This window comes from Ictalurus punctatus, chromosome 9, assembly GCF_001660625.3.
Source record: "Ictalurus punctatus breed USDA103 chromosome 9, Coco_2.0, whole genome shotgun sequence".
NCBI classification, from domain to species: domain Eukaryota; kingdom Metazoa; phylum Chordata; class Actinopteri; order Siluriformes; family Ictaluridae; genus Ictalurus; species Ictalurus punctatus.
In genome coordinates this window covers 11425329-11443128 of record NC_030424.2, presented here as the reverse complement: position 1 = coordinate 11443128, position 17800 = coordinate 11425329, and the positions used below count along the sequence as shown (strand labels likewise).

The following is a 17800-nucleotide window of genomic DNA, read 5'->3' as shown; positions in this document are numbered from 1 at the left end:
CTTTGTTAGTTGACAAAGTTATTATTTTAGATGTCTACCACAGTATATTGGAGTTGAAATGTAAGAATGAACATGAAAATTATTTTATTTCAACTCCAATATACGGTGGTAAAAATATATATTTTTAAAAACTTTGCCAATGTCCAAATATTTATGGATCTGACTATCTGCAAAAATAATGTAATTAATAAAAAGAAAAATTAAAAAACAGCTTGTATGGTCATTGTGCATGTTTTTCTAGTCCAGCCAACTTTTCTAATTTTTATGGAATTAATTAATTTTATTATTACGATTATCATGTTTTTTTTTTCGTACATCTTGCAAGGTGCTCTTGGACACATTAGTGATGGAACCTGGAGACATTGGGTGTTTCGGGTCTTTAATACTCAGTCTACCTTGACCTGGCCTGTGTCCAAATTGCTGATCACTCTCCAGAGCCATCTCGAAGATCTCTCAGCAGCCTCTGTGGTGCTCCTGATAGCTCTTTTCATTGGTTGTCCTGTGATGATAAGATGCTTTAAGGTGTGGTAGAGAGACTGGCTGGAAAAGCCTCTCCAGCACACAACGGGATCCTCATAATAATAATAATAATAATAATAATAATAATAATAATAATAATAGCAACAACAACAATCATAGCACGTTTGCCTCACACCTCCAGGATTGGGGGATCAAGTTCGATTTCTTCGATTTGTGCCTGGAGTTTGCATGCTCTCCCCGTGCTTCAGGGGTTTCCTTCGGGTAATTTGGTTTCATCCCCCAGTTCACAGAAATGTGCTGTAGGCTGATTGGCATTTCCAAATTATCCGTAGTATATGAATGGGTGTGAGTGTGTGTGCAATTGTGCCCTGCAACAGGTTGGCACCCTGTCCAGGGGTGTCCCCTGCCTTGTGCCCCAAGTCCCCTGGGATAGGCTCCAGGCTCCCCTACAACCCTGTGTAGGATACGCAGTACAGAAAATGGAAGGCTGGATGGCTGGATGTCCCAAATCAATGTCACTGCTACAGCAAAATGGTAGAACTTTGGGGAAATTAAACTTATGCCAGAAAATTCCGCTGAGCTTCGTGCCACTGCCCAATTAATTTATTTTTTAACTTATGGCTCAATACTAAACCTACCAAATGTTTCTCACTCCCATTTTCTGTCTGCCAGATCATTTAATAAAATAAGCTAAAAATCTACAACAGAAACAGAAAGCAAAGTTAAAACCAGAAATTTATTTTCAAAGGTTATGTAAACATCTCAAAATATACTGTACCTTTGTTAAACATTTCCAAATAATCAGTAGGAATAAATCTTGTACAAACTGTACATGCACATGGTAAGAAAGATTCCAACAGGAATTTGAAATGTGAACCTTCGATTAAAACTCGAGTACGTGAGTGAGGGGTGCATTGCTGTTAAGGTATAAAGTTTGCATGTTTCCATAAACTCCGTGCCTGACCACCACCCCAGCCTCGGTGCACTTTGTTGATGCAGCTACCTCTTTCTCACACTGAGTGACGAACTGTTGGTAGATATAAAGGCCTTTCCAGCTTTCAATGGCATCGTTGTGCTGCACTCTGCTGCCTTTAACTACACCAGTCATGGTATCCTGAGGAATGATCATCACACTTCCCGGAAGCTCCATGATGGATACGTGGCTGCCCGTACTCGTGGGAAAGAATGTTGCGTTGAGCAAGGTGTTTACTGTGGAGAACATATTACACAACATGTTTCAAAACACATTTTGGATGTCAGCTTTAGACCTCATTACCATGAGATTCCACCAAATTCAAAGTAGCAAGATTCAATATCAGTCCATACAGGATTTCGAGTTTATTTTTTGTGATTGTTAGAGCCAAAAAATGCTTGATTTTCTGTGGCTTTTTTTCATAATTTGCGATGCAACTCGCAGAGTTTGTGCTTTTTTTGTGGAAAACTACTTGAATTGGTGAAATTTATAATTACATGAAATAGTTTCGCACGTTCTTTCGCAGTGATGTTTGTTAGTAATCAGAATCATCTTTATTGTTGAGTACGGTGGGTTTACATGTACAAGGAATTTGTCTTGGTGTTCTGGTGCTTAACAATAACAGTACATACAAGAAATAAAATAATATTAATAAGAAACAAGAGGGAAAGTTAGGAAAATGAGAAGCATAAAAAAAACTATAAAGCTATGTTTTTGAAGGTTTAGGAAAACAAAAATAAAGTCATTAACTGCACATTAATGCAGGATGTGCAAAAGTTGGCCAGTGCAATTGCTCACATTTGTAGGTGCGGTATAGAAGTCTGAGTTGTGTGTGTGTTAATGTAACGCATATGAAACAACACTGTGGGGTTGTTCGTTAATGTGATGTGTAAATGTCCATGGAGGCAGATAAGAGACCATGGTGGGTCCTGAGTATTATTAATGAGGCCAGTTGCTGATGGGAAGAAACAGTTTTTGTGGTGTGAGGTTTTCGGTCTTGATGGACCGTAGCCTCCTGCCGGAGTGGAGTGCCTCGAAAAGTTTGTGTCCAGCATGAGAGGGGTCAGCCATAATCGTAACTACCCGCTTTAGGGTCCTAGAAGTGTATAAGTCATGAAGGGGTGGCAGATTGCAGCCAATCACCTTCTCAGGAGAGAGAATGACATGCTTCAGTCTGTCCTTGTCCTTGGCAGTGGAAGCAGCGTACCAGATGGTGATGGTGGAGGTGAGTATGTGGAGGAGGTGAGTACTCACCATACTCATGATGGAGGTGTAGAAGTGCACCATAATTGTCTTTGGTAGGTTGAACTTCTTCAGCTGCCACAGGAAGTACACCCTCTGATGTGTTTTTTTAATCAGAGAGCTGATGTTCAGCTCCCACTTGAGGTCCTGGGTGATGATGGTGGAAGGAGTGTGCACAGTATCAACTGGGGAGTCACACAGGATGATAGGGGCACGTGGGGAGGGGTTCCTCCTGAAGTCTACCACAATCTCCACTGTTTTCACACCAGTTTTTCACATCTTCCACCTGTAGGCAAACTCATCCCCCTCAGAGATGAGCCCAGTGTCGTCCACAAACTTCAGTAGTTTGACGGACTGGTGAGTGGAGGTGCAGTTGCTGGTGTAGAACGAGAAGTGTAGAGGAGAACGGACACAGCCTTGGGGGGAACCAGTAATGATGGTGATTTAAATGAGAACTTTTAGCTGTACTCATGGTCGACTCATGTGAATCGAAGATGGCTTTGATTGAATGCGTGTTGTGTTGATGTCACATGACGTGTCTTGGCCCAAATCTGCAGAAAATCTGTGCTAATTTTGAAAAACTGCAAGCTCCTCCGAATATTGCGGAGTTTGCTTGATTTTGAGTTCATTTCTGCGATCGCAAAATCCTAGAGGGACTGTAATATGAACCATCAAGGCCATGGTCTAAAATGCTGACATACAGTAACCTTTAAAAATATGCTCTGATGTTAAAACACTGTTATAAAGTAAAATAAAGGTAGTAAGATGATACATTATAACACTTTGCTCTAAAAGCCAGTGTGTACCTTCAAAACAAATATTTTCTAAACTCTAAAAGCATTTACACAGTAATATTTCCTAGAATATTATGTTTTTAATACCTGAATATTCATTCATATTAAAGAAAGAAACAAAAAAGGATCAATTACTTGTTGAATTGTATTAAATAAATTATTAGTGATACTTTCTAGAATGTTGATAAGTAGAAGTTATTTGAAAATGATCCTAAAAGTAACAGAATGCCATTTTAAAGACAATAGGCTTCATTTATCAAGCTGGATATGAATGGATTTATTCATAAATCATTCGTAGGTGCATTTATACAAAAAATCTGGTATTCATAAAAATCCTGTAATTTCAAAAGGGGAAAAAAAATGTTCATATCCTACTCATGTACCTGAGTGAATATAAATTTACACAAAAGAAGACCAACTAATGTAAACCTCGACTTGATAGACTTCAAATTGTATCATTTGCGGGGACTAAGAGCAGCATTGAGAACATTTTCTGAAACCCAGTCGTTTATCTTATTGGCATTAATTAAAGCGTATGAAAATTCGAGAAAGCGAAATCCATACTCAAACCCATAAATTAATAAACAAATAACACTAGTCATTCAGCTATAACAAAAGAAATGTTGCAGTATAAACGGAGGGCAGGCCGGTCTGCCTGCGCATAACTGTAAACAACTGCCAGAAGATTAAGGTCACGCTTATGCAGGAAAGACCTTTATCACTTATTTCAGAGGATGAAAGCTGGCGGTTCTGTTTGCCATGGAATCTTCTTTTAATGCTACGCAACATGAGCACTTCACCTGAGACACTTCAAACAATTCTGTGCGACGTGCTTGGTGTGCATGATTACCTGGGTACAGTGTAGATCGGTCACATTTTCCTGTCATGCCATTTCTGTCACCTCACTTAATTCACATCGAATGAACCTTTTCTCTCATTTGTCTCTAGATTTTGACCTTTCAGGTGCTGTTACACTGCTAAATAGTTTTCATTGGCATAGGAGTGAGTCCTCTGTGCACTTGACTTTTAATGGAGTTTTGTGGGTGTCACGACATGCAAATGAGCGGTATGAGGAATAAGCTTTGCACTTTACAGGTGAGCAACAGACACACGCTTACAGGAAGAAAATCAGTCTTTCTGAAATGTTTGTAAATCTGGCTTACGCAAACATTTACAGTGGGGGAAATAAGTATTGAACGAGTCAACATTTTTTTCAGTAAATATATTTCCAATGAGGTTACTCACATGAAATTTTCACCAGACAACAGTATTAACTCAAGAAATCTGGAAATTCCCAAGTCCGCAAATAAATGTGTGTGTAATAAAGTGGAAGGACACAGGAAAAAAGTATTGAACATGCTAAGAAAAAGCAGTTCTCCAAGGCAAGCTGAAATCTGTAAGTAATTATACTCCCTATCTGTGCACATTAATATCAGCTGGGTTAGTACATTGATGGTCTATAAAAAGGCTTTTCGTTACCAAGGTGTCACACAAGACACATCTCATGATGGGTAAAAGCTAAGAATTCTCCCAAAACCTTCACAACCTTATTGTTGCAAAACATTTTGATGGAATCAGATCTAGACATATTTCAAAACTTCTGAATCTTCCAGAAAACACCATTGGGGCCATTATCTGCAAGTGGAAGCAACATCACTTCGTCATCAACTGGCCACGCACAGGAGCGCCAAGCAAGATTTCTGACCAGGGAGTCAGAAGAATAGTCAGAAGAGTACCCAAGAGCCAAGGACCACTCGGAAAGAGCTCCAGAAACACTTGGAGGCAGCAGGTGCCATCGTCACAGAGAATACAATAGACAATGTACTCCACTGCTCACGCCCACCCCGCAAGACTCCATTACTAAAGAGAAGGCATGTCGAAGCTCATTTAAAGTTTGCTACAACTCATTTGGACAAGCCTATGAAATACAGGGAGAGTGTAGTCTGGTCAGACGAGAGCAAACTTGAACTTTTTGGTTGTCATATTACATACCATGTTTGATATGTGTTCAATACTTATTTCCCCCACTGTACACACAACTTCACTAAAAGATTGATAAATGATGCCCAATGATATTGAGAAAAATCATATAAATATATTGAGATGTACATATTTAAAGAAGTATATTATGAAGTAATACCGTCCTTAATTTTACTATACTTACTTACCCATTTTGGGAATGGTTTTCTCAGTAGCACCTTTATAAAAGCACACATAGATCACGATTCCGTCACGAATCTGTAAAGAGGAGATCAGCCACATCACATCAACCGCCTTAATATGTAGACGTGTTTAATATGAAAAGTTGACAAAGCAAATAAATAAAAAATACCTCGACCCATTCAGAGTCTGCATCTGCTGTCTGAGGCTTGACCTGCAGTAAGGCATGTGTGCATTGCTGAACTACAGTCCTGGCACTCAATCTGCTGTTTCTCTGCTCCTGTGCCGAATCCCCAAGCAGCTGATAAGAACCAATGGCACTGCCGAGAAATCCACTGAAAACAGTACAAGCAAAGCAGATCAGCCTTAGGCTCTTTTAGCCTTGAATTAAGTATTTGACTCCAGGATTTCGCGATTACAGAAATTAACACCAAATCAAGCAAACTCTACAATATTCAAAGGAGCTTGCAATTTTTCTAAATTACAGCAGATTTTCTGTCTTGGGCCAAGACATGTCACGTGACATCACAAAGCGCATTCAGCCAAAGCCCTTTTCGATTCACATGCGTCGAGCATGAGTACAGCTAAAAAGGTCTCACTTACCAACAAACATCACTGTGAAAGAAACAATTTCACGGAATTGCAATTCCGCCGATTCAAGTGGTTTTTCCGCAAATAAAAAAGCACAAAAAACCCCAGCAAGTTACAGCGCCAATCTTGAAAAAAGCTGCAGCAAAATGAAGTGTTTTCGGCCACGATAATAATAAAAAAAACCCTGTGAAATCCTGTACGGACTGTAAAACTGAAACACAGGCATTCAGAAGACAAACTGAGGTTCTGTGCTACCAGAGCCGATGAAACTTTTTTTTAACATCGTTACGCTTCTGAATACATTTCAGATTAATTGTCGTGCAACTAACCAACCAACAGATTACAACATGTCCAAATCACGTTACATATCACTTAAAAATATGGGTGAAAAACTGGTTTGCTACTTAACTAAACACACCATATGGCCAAAAGTATGTGGACGCCTTACAATCACACTCACATGTGCTTGCTGAACATCCCATTCCAAAACCACGGCCATTAATATTTAATTCCCTATTTACTGCTACAACAAATCTTTATAACTTTATAACTATAACTGCATCTCTCTTGTACTCCAAAAACTCCAAAAACGTAGATTTCATACTCCTATCAGTAGGATAGACGAGTTTAGATGTCAACTGTATACCATACATTCTTAAAAAAACCACAACAACAACTTGGTTTAAGTAAGGAATAAAACACATTCAGGACATGCTGTTAAAGGAACTTTGGGGTACTAACACATTATTTTCCTAAAACAGTATGCCCTATTGTGTTTTATTCTTCTTGTACCACAGCAACTTACATTATAGCAGCTATAAACAGTTCTTCCTTCACGAGCCTCTATTTTATTTTCTCGCTTTTAATTAAGAACTAAAATGCAACGTGTCACGTTACACCATGAAGCACAAACACCTCAGTCCTGAAGACTTTTTTGTGTCAGTAAACGGTTATACCTCTGACTGTTATAAAGTGCTGACACTGGAGACTCGGTCCAAAAATGCTAAATAAACGTCTCCTCACAGAAAACCTCACCATATCCACGATTACTCACTTTAAAAAATATTTTTATTAGAATAAATGCATTAATATGGACAGCCATAACTGCTGTCCAAGTTAGAAAAAGTTCATCCACACTTGTCAAGAGTTCAACTGCACTGTGGCATAGTGAACAGCAATAGTGCTTACAAATAATAACAGTTATGCAATGTGATGTATCGAATGATTTCTGTTTTTCTATGCTGATGAGAAAGCGTGTCAGAGGTAAATGTGAGGTATTTGTTCTTCCTGGTTATTAATATAGTTAATACAGCTGTGTACCTTGCTACCGAGTCAGTTAGTCCGAGAACAGTTCCTTCACAGGCAGCAGTGCTGCGAGGTTGAGTTGGAGCGAGGATCTCAGGCGTAGTGATGATCAGACACTGCGGAATAGCCAACTCCGTGACTGACAGGTGTAGGTCATTTTCAGTTGTCAGAACCCCATTTATCTGTACTGGACTACATCAAAGAGAAAATATTATGGATAGGACCGGAAATAATAAAGCATAGCTGTTAAGAAATACAACATGTACACTCCTGGGCAAAAAAAAAAAAAAATGGGCCAAGCCCAAAATGATAAATGGATAAATGGTTGAGACTGGCCAGTACCTGGATGGGAGACCTCCTGGGGGAAAACTATCGTTCCTGCTGGAAGTCGTATTAGTGAGGCCAGCAGGGGGCGCGCACCCTGCGGTCTGTGTGGGTCCCCCAGTATAGTGACGGGGACACTAAAAACAGCACTGACCTTCGGATGAGACGTTAAACCGAGGTTGACTCATTAAAAATCCCGGGACACTTCTCGTAAAAGAGTTGGGGTATAACCCCGGTGTCTTGGTGAAATTCCCCCATTGGCCCTTCTCTATCATGGCCCCCTAATAATCTCCATCTCTGAACTGGCTACATCACTCTCTCCTCTCCACTAATGGCTGGTGCGTGGTGGGTGTTCATCGCATCATCTCTACACACTAGTGATGGTTGAAGAGAACCCCCCCCCCCCCCCCCCCCCCCCACTATGTGAAGGGCTTTGAGTGTATACAAAAGTGCTATATAAATGTAACTGTAACAAAGTTTTTAATGGTCTTAACAAATTATTGGTCAGGAAATTAGCATGAATTAAACACATGGATAAAGTAATGTTCATTCTTGTTGATTTTCTGACCAATGATTTGTTGTTAAGACCACTGAAAGCTTAATATTTTGCCAGTCTGCATTTGGCCCTTTTTTTTTTGCCCAAGAATGTAAAAATGTCAGACAGAAATTTCCCATGTCCCAATAAAAATCCATAAAAGTAACATTACTACTACTACTACTATTATAACAACAACAACTAATATAGTAGTATAGTACAAATATACTGCCAGTACAATAACACCAACAGCAATAATAATAATAATAATAATAATATTAATGTTTTCATCAACCTATATTTAGTTACGTTTTTAATTCAAGCTTTTGTGTATAGGGAAACCAGAATATAAATACAACCCCCCTCCACACAAAAAAACCCAAAAACAATTTATGTAATAAAAATTTATATAAACGTGGCTTAAATCAAGAAAGAGATGTAATTTCTTTTGAAATGCAAACATCTATAAAGCTACAACATACTTAGAGCTATAATGTATATTGTGTGGCCAATACAAGAAAATGATGGGGAATGTTGGGTAGACACAGACACATACCTTTAACTAATTTAACTGTCATTTTTTAGGTGGTGTGAGTTTATGATGTGAGGACACACACACTGTCAAATCAGAGCTTTCCCAACATTTCCAAGTGCCAAATACAAACAGAATGAAGACGTGAACACTTCGAAGCTTATAGTCACCAACATGACGAGTATACATTGTTAATGCAGACATCACATGTTCTGTTCTTTCTATTGAACGTCTTCAGAATATTCACATAATTAGGAGTAATACACAGACACGACGATACACGTTTTCGCTTGATAGATTTACAGTAACTCGCTTCAAAGTTGCAAACCTTCAGACACAAATTTGCTGTTTCTGAAGTCGGATTTAGATTGATAGTAAAGACACGACAAAGGATACCTGTCTTGATCCAGCATGTTCTCTAAAGGCTCAGGGAGCTCGGGACTGGCACAGGACTCCACGCCACGGGCATCGTCAGAGCTGGAACACTTGGAGCAGCGCTGAATCCACAGAGCCACATCTGCCCTCATCGAACCCCAGAAGAAGTGTTGAGAGATGAGCTTCAAGCACTTTTCCAGCCCCAGGTGGTTCATGTCGTTGTGGTAGATGGCGAGGGTTGACTGCACCTCCTCTCTGCTCCTGACCACCCTGCGCCTCCCGTGCTTCTGCGTGCCTCGGCCCGACAAGTAGAACAGGAAGCCGTCTGAAATGGATGGGACTGATCTATTAGGATTGCAGTAAATGTGCAGAACAGGAACGGCAGTGCAATAGAATATTAGTGTCCAGTAATTTGTATTAGAAACTGAGGTTCATTCATTTAAAATCAAAACTACTTTTTGTTTATCTACAGTATAAAACATGTAGTAATCCAATTCTAGCAAATAATCTTAATAGAGGTAATAATGATCAATCATGTTTTGGTAATGGCAGATTAACATAATGGTCTTCTTTGTAGCCCTTAATTGAACGTTTTATTTTTAGAACATACAGCATATGAATAATCTCTTATCTTGTCTAATAATCTTATCCCTCTAATAACCTTTCATCTAATAATTTAATAATCTTTAAACTTGTCTCTGTTGTCTAATTATCTTATCTAGGGTTAGGTTTTAGTTTTATAAGCATTACATTTTTGGAAATACCTAGAAAGAAATATCACTTTTCTTTCCGTCCAAATGTCAGTTAGCTGCTTAAACATCAAGTAAACATCTTTTTTGATCAGAAATTTGTCAACTATTGAGTCCTCACCGTGGATAGCAAACCTTGAGCAGAGTCTCCTGAAGGTATTTTTCTCCACAGAGCTGAGTCCAGGTGGATAGCCTTTCCCTTTCAAATATTTCTCAACTGCATCATATTTAGAGAAAAAAGCATGCTGGGTACTTAAGCCGTCCGTTGCCTCTGAAGAACCGCTCCTTTCAGCCATACCTTGTGAAGCATCTTCCTTATCCTGTGAGGAAAAAATTTCTACTCAGTCAATGATGGAGAGTAACACGATTTGACCACAGCTGGACATAACATGATTTTGACATGATTTTGGTGTCGCTGACAATTTTTGGAATCATGTCTAAAGTGCATTTCACTGAGCTGCTGGAGTTCATGATGAAGTTCGGACATTATATAGTATGAGCAGTGTCTCCAACCCAATATACAGATGCATCTAAAAACAAAATGAATATCGTGGAAAAGTTTGTTTTTTCCCATAATTTCAATCAAGAAGTGGAACTTTCGTATATTCTAAATTAATTACACATAAAGTGAAATATTTCAAGCCTTTGCTTGTTTTAATCTCGATGATTACGACTTACAGCTCATGGAAATCAAAACAGTATCTCACAATATTAGAATAAAGAATTTATAATACAGAAATGTCGACCTTCTAAAAAGTATGTTAATTTATGCACTCAATACTTGGTCAGGGCTCCTTGCACGAATTCCTTGCACGAATTACTGCATCAATGCAGCGTGGCATGGAGGCAATCAGCCTGTGGCACTGCTGAGGTGTTCTGGAAGCCCAGGTTGCTTTGATAGCGGCCTTCAGTTCGTCTGTGTTCTTGGGTCTGCTGTCTCTCATAGATTCTCTATAGGGTTCAGGTCAGGCGAGTTGGCTGGCCAAACAAGCACAGTAATACCATGGTCAGTAAACCAGTTACTAGTAGTTTCGGCACTGTGGGCAGGTGCAGAGTCCTGCTGGAAAAGGAAATCAGCATCTCCATAAAGCTTGTCAGCAGATGGAAGCATGAAGTGCTCTAAAATCTCCTGGTAGACGCTGCATTGACTCTCGATTTGAGAAAACACAGTGGACCAACACCAGCAGATGACATGGCACCGAAATCATCACTGACTGTGGAAACTTCACACTGGACTTCAAGCAACTTGGATTCTGTGCCTCTCCACTCTTCCTCCAGACTCTGGGACCTTGATTTCTAAATGAAATGCAAAATTAACTTTCACCTTCCCCATTATTGTGGTTGTGTGTACTGAACCAGACTGAGAGATTAAAGGCTCAGGAAACATTTGCAGGTGTTTTGAGTTAATTAGTTGAATAGAGCTCTTCTCAGGTTGACGTTTCTGTATTATAAATTCTTTATTCTAATATTCTGAGATACCAGAATTTTGATTTCCATGAGCTGTAAGCCGTAATCATCGAGATTAAAACAAAAAAGGATTGAAATATTTCACTTCATGTGTAATGAATCTATAATACATGAAAAGTTCCACTTTTTGAATTAAATTATGGGGGAAAAAAATAAACTTTTCCATGATATTAAATTTTTTTTTAGATGCACCTATATATCAAGCCCAAGTAAAAAAATGCACTTAACTGTATTTAAAAATACTTTGTCTAGTTATGTATAACATTGACATGTGTGTCTATACTCTGTGACCTTTTCTTCTGAAGTGTTGCACAGTTTGAACAGTCATCAGAAGACGACAAGATTTCTCTCATCATTTAAGCCTGACTTAAGAGGGATAGGAGGTAAAACACATGAAACAGACAGAGTAGTGTAAACTACCTGTGAGGTACAGAGGAGCAGGGTGGGGACTGCGTTGGGTTTGAGACAAACAGAGCCTTCTGTGTGCTCGAAGCAGTCCTCAGTGAAGTGAGTGGAACACACGACAGACCTGGGCCGGGGACGCCAGTTCATCCTGCGCAGGCTTCTGATCCACTGGTTAAGACGCTCAGGATCATCAAACGGAAATCTGTAGAAATACAGCACAGGTTTAACTGTCGTTACTTGCATCATAAACATGATGTAAGAGTGTGATAAGGAGAAAGTATTTTAGGCAAATACAAACAGCCTCCACCAGCCTGCACAGTCCTCTGGCCCAGTTTCATAAAACTTTTAGATGTTGTACATGTTCCTTTTTTTTAGTAGAGGTTTTAATTATAGTGGTAGATTGAGTGTGGGTCTCTGTGTTTGCTTGCTTCTCTGATTAATAGCCTCTTTACCCAGTAACTAGCTTTTGTTGGACTTCCTCCTCTAGGCACTAGTCACTGTTGTGCCATATTATTTACATTTTTTAAATAATGGATTTAATGGCACTCCATGTGATGCTGAAAGTTTGGTATATATATATATATATATATATATATATATATATATATATATATATATATATATATATATATATATATATATATATATTTTTTTTTTTTTTTAAATACATTCCAGAACTTTGTCCTGTAATTGTTTTGGTAACTTGAGGTCTTTGTGATGTTCTTTGTTTAAGTACATTCTCTAACAAATTCTGGGGTGTATCAGGAACAAATGTATTTATATTGAAATTACATGACACTTTAATTGCACAGGTCTCCATTAAATGCCATTCAGCTAATTAGGTAAATTCTAATGGCAACTGAACTAATTAGCAGCCAGTAGTAGATTTTTTTTTCCATATTGCTTATCCCTTACCCCCCATGTTGCTTTTCCTACACAGGGTCGAGCCTATCCCAGGGAATTTGGGACACAAGGCGGGGGACATCTTGGACGGGGTGCCAACCCTTCGCAGGGCACAATCGCGCACATATTAACACGCCAATTCACACACTACAGACAATTTGGAAATAATCATCCTACAAAGCATGTCTTTGGAGGAAACCCCCCGAAGCAAACTCCACACACACAGGGCAGAAGCAGGATTTGAACCCCCAATCCTGAAGGTGTGAGGCAAACACGTTAACCACTAAGCCACTGTGCCCCACTGAAACGAACAGGAAATGAGAGTGAGGAATGTGAGTCTGGACCCACCGTTGACTTCTGGCGCCGTAAGGGTTAATACATAATCAAAAAATCAATGTTAAGGAAAGTTTGTGTGTCAAAAGTGATACGCATATCCAAGGGCATGGGATCTCCAAAGCTGAAACATAATATTATCTGTGAAACCACAACTGTTGCTCACCGGTGAAACGTCAGACCCAGTGTCCTCTCCAGAGGCCCGTTGTAGTTATTGCAGCTGTAAACGGAACACCGATACTTTTGCGTCGATTCGTCCATCTTCATGCAAAACTGGCAGTTTCCAATCCACTCCTCTATGTCCCTGGTCATAGTGCCCCAGTAATAAAGCTCAGATATGGAGCTCAAACATCTGCTCATACCAAAGTGTCCTCGATTGTCATGGTGCTCCTTTAACACCTCGACGACCTCCTCTCTGTTTCGGAGAACTTTTCTGCGCTTGGTACCATGGCGATAGAAAAGGAGTTCGTCTTCAAATAAAGAACAGTAAAGAAGAATCAGTTATTTTGAGTAGCTATGTAGGAAACCGACCGCTTAAAATGGGCCTTACTAACAATATTTGAATAAATCTTCCTGCCAGATTGACAAACGTTTTAATAACAGTAACTGATCTTCTTCGAGTTCACCTACGCATGGTAATAAATGCTAGTTAGTACGCCTGTTAGTACTTTTACAGCACAACTGATTGAGTTACGCCCACCAAATTCAAAAAACACGACGTGCACTAAATCGTCCCTGAATGCGGCTCAGCCACTGCAGCACGTTAGCTACCACAACACTTCCCCCTTTTATTACAGTGCTATGCATGCTATGCAGGATACGTGGAAGTATTTTTCATGTTTTCCTCTGATTACGTAGTTACGTTGCTTCAAATGAAGCGGTCTAAACGAGAGCGCTTACCTTGAAGACAAAAGTGTTTGGCACATCTCCTGACCATGTACCTAGTGCAGTAGGGCGTACTGCTGTACACTCCCGTACGCAGGAACTTCTCCAATGCATCATATCTTCTGAAATAAGGCTCGGACTTGGAGCTCAGGAGGCTCACTTCACTCTTCACTTTACTTCCCTTTGTGCTGGTCTGCATGGAGGAATCTTTGGAGTAAGGATGCTCCACATGGACCACATCGTCATCTGCAGAGGGATTCTCATCATCCCTGGATTCCATGCAGAAGGAATCCAAGTATTCATTGTTGACCTGCTTCAATAATAAAACAAGAACAAACCATGTCACTAAACACTGCAGGTGAATATTCATCTCTCCATCAATCCATCCATCTTCTCTACTGCTTATCCTACACAGGGTCGCAGGGAGCCTGGAGCCTATCCCAGAGAACTCGGGGCACGAAGCGGGGGACACCCTGGTTGGGCTGCTAACCTATCACAGGGCACGATCACACACACATTCACACACTACAGACAATTTAGAGATACCAATCAGTCTTTGGACTTGGGGAGGAAACCCGCCCTGAAGCACAGGGAGAACTCCACGCACACAAGGCGGAGATGGGAATTGAACCCTTAACCCTGGAGCCACTGAGTCCCCAATAATCACCTTCCATTTAAGTAAAATGATTGGGTGATATTGGGTGATCACCCATTAATGTATATGAGAAGCTCTCAATCTTTTTGCAGCCTGGGGACAGATTAATTTTACAAACATAATATAAAATACTCCTGTACAGAAGAAAATGTGAAGTGTCATTTACCTCCTGCGGAACTGCACAGACTTCGATCGTGGGCACGGCATCAGGTTTAAGGCAGACGACATCTCTGCTTCGATCGAAACAGTCCTCTGTGAAGTGTCTGGAGCAGATAGCCGACCTGCTGTGGAGAGACCAGCGGTCCCTCTGACAGAACTTAATCCAACGGCTGAGCCTGTCCGCATCACTGAAAGGGAACCTGTCGACAAATCAGAACGTTTTTTAAAAAAAAGTCACTGACATTTACAAGTGCTTAAAAACAAAACCCATATCCTTATAAATCTGATCTGTGCAACTCATACCGGTGAAACGTGATGCCTTCTTCATTATCGGCCAGTCCAGGGCTCTCGCACCCCAGGACGATGCACTGCGAGCACGCGACTGGGTTGGACGGATGCGAGCAATCTTTACAGTTGTCTATCCAGTCACCGATGTCTTTGGTTATCGACCGCCAGTAATACAGATCTGACACGGCTTTCAGGCACCGAGAGCGGCCTGCATGCTTGCTGTTGTTGTGATGTTCCATCAGCACTGCTCTCACTTCCTCTTCGCTGCGCAGCACCTTACGCCGACGCTTGCCATCTATGTACCAAAGTGCACCGTCTAAATAAATAAATAAATGAATGAATGAATAAATAAATAAATAAAGACTTCTCATGGAGCATCCTTCCTCCATTCTAGTAATATTTGCTTTAACTTCATAATTTGAGAATAAAGTCAAAATTACGAGCATAAAGTCGTAGTATAACGTTGTAATATTTTGAGAATAAAGTCATAGCAATACAAGATTAAACTCGGAATAATTTGAGAATAAAGTAAAAATTACGAGAATAAAGTCGTAGGATTGTGAGATTAACGTCGTAATATTTTGAGAATAAAAGTCGTAGCAATGCGAGAATAAAAACGTAGCAACACACGATTATACTCAGAATATTTTGAGAATAAAGTCAAAATGACACCGCGGTAAAGTCGGTTTTGTATTGGACATTCGCATATTTGAGATTCGCTCTTATATTTCTCAATAAATAAAACACACAAAAAGGACGAATTGTGTAGTAAAAATATATATTCGGTTCTACTTCAGTTGTCCACTCCAGAGCAAGAAAATACACATTTTGTCATTTCTGTGTGTTTATTTCTTGAGAAATAGAAGAGCGAATCTTGAAAGTTCACCGAATGTCCAATCCAACTTTACCACGGTGGGCCACCGTTAAACTGATCTAAGTCCAGTGACGCAGACCTGCTTGTACACTACATCACTTCAAACACATTCACGTCAAAACGATGACTTTATTCTCAAAATATTCTGACTTTATTCCAGTATTACTACGAGTTTATTCTCGTAACTTTGACTTTATTCTCAAAATATTACGACTTCATTCCTGTAAAATTATTATTATTTTTTTACGTGGCACTAAAATGGCGTCGTGGAAAAGACAGACAGATGTGTTATGATTATATATTCTGTAAAACGATGACTCACCTCCCCAATGAAACTTCTTACTACATCTCCTTATCACACCTTTTGAAGCTTTATCATGTTTGCCATACGTCCCAAACCGAAGATACTTCTCCACTTCATCAAACCTCTGGAAGCTCATCCTTCAGACAGGAAAAAGATTTTGGACATTTTCACTGAGGGGTGTACTCACTTTTGTTGCCAATAGTTTAGACTGCCGTTTAATGGCTGTGTGTTGAGTTATTTTGAGGGGACAGCAAATTTACACTGTTATAGAAGCTGTACACTCACTACTTTACATTGTAGCGAAGTGTCATTTCTTCAGTGTTGTCACATGAAAAGATATAATCAAATATTTACAAAAATGTGAGGGGTGTACTCACTTTTGTGAGATACTGTGTTTATATAATATCTCTCTCTCTCTCTCTCTCTCTCTCTATATATATATATATATATATATATATATATATATATATAGAGAGAGAGAGAGAGAGAGAGAGAGAGAGAGCAATAGATAGTGAGAGAGAGAGTAATCTGTGTACATGCAGAATATGAAGGTTTTGTTATTAAAATTATTGAGCTGTACAAAATTGTTATTTAGAAGTTATTAGTGAATTAAAGCTGCCACTGCAGTGTACAATTATTACATGTGATGTTCATGAACTCACTGAAGTAAAAAAAATAAAATAAAATAAAAAAAACAATAAAAAAAATCTTGAGAATAAGAATGTTTAATCAAGTAGGGATTGAGGTGTTTTTCTTTCCCTCTGCAGCAAGCTCACTCTCACTTTAAGTTAATACTGTAAGGATTCGCATCATTAACTTCAGCACACATACCTTTTCCACCAGCAGTAGCGGCTCCGAGTCCTGTTTATTATTTACAATTGGGAGAGTAAACACACCGACAGGAGCCACTTCTGAAGGGAACGCAATTTTACAGTACATCTGCTTGGCCGGAAAAAGCGTCACAAATTCCTCGTATTTAAACATTTATCATACTTTCAAAAATATTTCAGATCTATTACAATTATTCAATTATTATAGATTAAGTTTATCGCATTTGAATTGATTGCAAAACAGAAAAGTAGCTCTGCAGTGTCCTAAAGTGTGCATCAATAAAAATCGACGGCGGGATTTTCCGGAGCATCAGGCCTCACGCGTCACTTCCTGTTCCTGTACGTCAACATAAGACCTTCCTATGTATAACATTAGGTTACAGTTGTTTCCAAATGGATTTATTTTACTATTAACATCATTAACGTTTTTCCCTGACTAATAAAATTAATAAATTATCCTGCGACCGCTATAAACATCAGGTAGAATCTATGAAAGTTCCCCTTTTTAAATTAAATTTCGGAAAAAAACGCAACTTTTCCACAATATGCAATTTTTTTTTTAGATGCACCCGTGTACACCGATCAGCCATAACATTAGGTTCCCCTTGTGCTGCCAAAGCAGCTCTGACCCATTGAG

At 39.4% G+C, this 17800-nt stretch overlaps 1 protein-coding gene across 3 annotated transcripts; it reads right to left on the bottom strand.

The window, feature by feature from the left end:
* Positions 1-1196: 1196 nt before the first annotated feature.
* Positions 1197-17512, bottom strand: LOC108270446 (uncharacterized). 3 transcript variants are annotated; one of them, XM_017477158.3, is made up of 13 exons: positions 17165-17512; positions 16352-16470; positions 15171-15471; positions 14875-15067; positions 14069-14366; positions 13335-13638; positions 11948-12134; positions 10182-10380; positions 9333-9636; positions 7561-7737; positions 5822-5984; positions 5658-5727; positions 1197-1689 (listed from the first exon to the last, which is right to left on the bottom strand). In XM_017477158.3, the coding sequence occupies exons 2-13, from the start codon at positions 16467-16469 to the stop codon at positions 1364-1366; spliced, it is 2640 nt and encodes an 879-aa protein (XP_017332647.1). In that variant the 5' UTR covers position 16470; positions 17165-17512; the 3' UTR covers positions 1197-1363. The 3 variants fall into 3 exon arrangements, with proteins under 3 accessions (XP_017332647.1, XP_017332648.1, XP_053538553.1); XM_017477159.3 differs by having other exon boundaries at positions 14069-14363; XM_053682578.1 differs by lacking the exons at positions 11948-12134; positions 13335-13638; positions 14069-14366; ... (2 more) ...; positions 16352-16470; positions 17165-17512 and adding an exon at positions 10842-11153.
* Between the last annotated feature and the right edge of the window lie 288 nt (positions 17513-17800).

Coding starts and splice junctions, on each gene's coding strand:
- LOC108270446 (XM_017477158.3), bottom strand. CDS start 16,469: ATGAGCTTCCAGAGGTTTGATGAAGTGGAGAAGTATCTTCGGTTTGGG. Junction 13,639..14,068: donor CAAACACTTTTGTCTTCAAG/GTAAGCGCTCTC, acceptor CTTTATTTGAAG/ACGAACTCCTTTTCTATCGC. Junction 1,690..5,657: donor GAAAACCATTCCCAAAATGG/GTAAGTAAGTAT, acceptor TGTTCTCCACAG/TAAACACCTTGCTCAACGCA.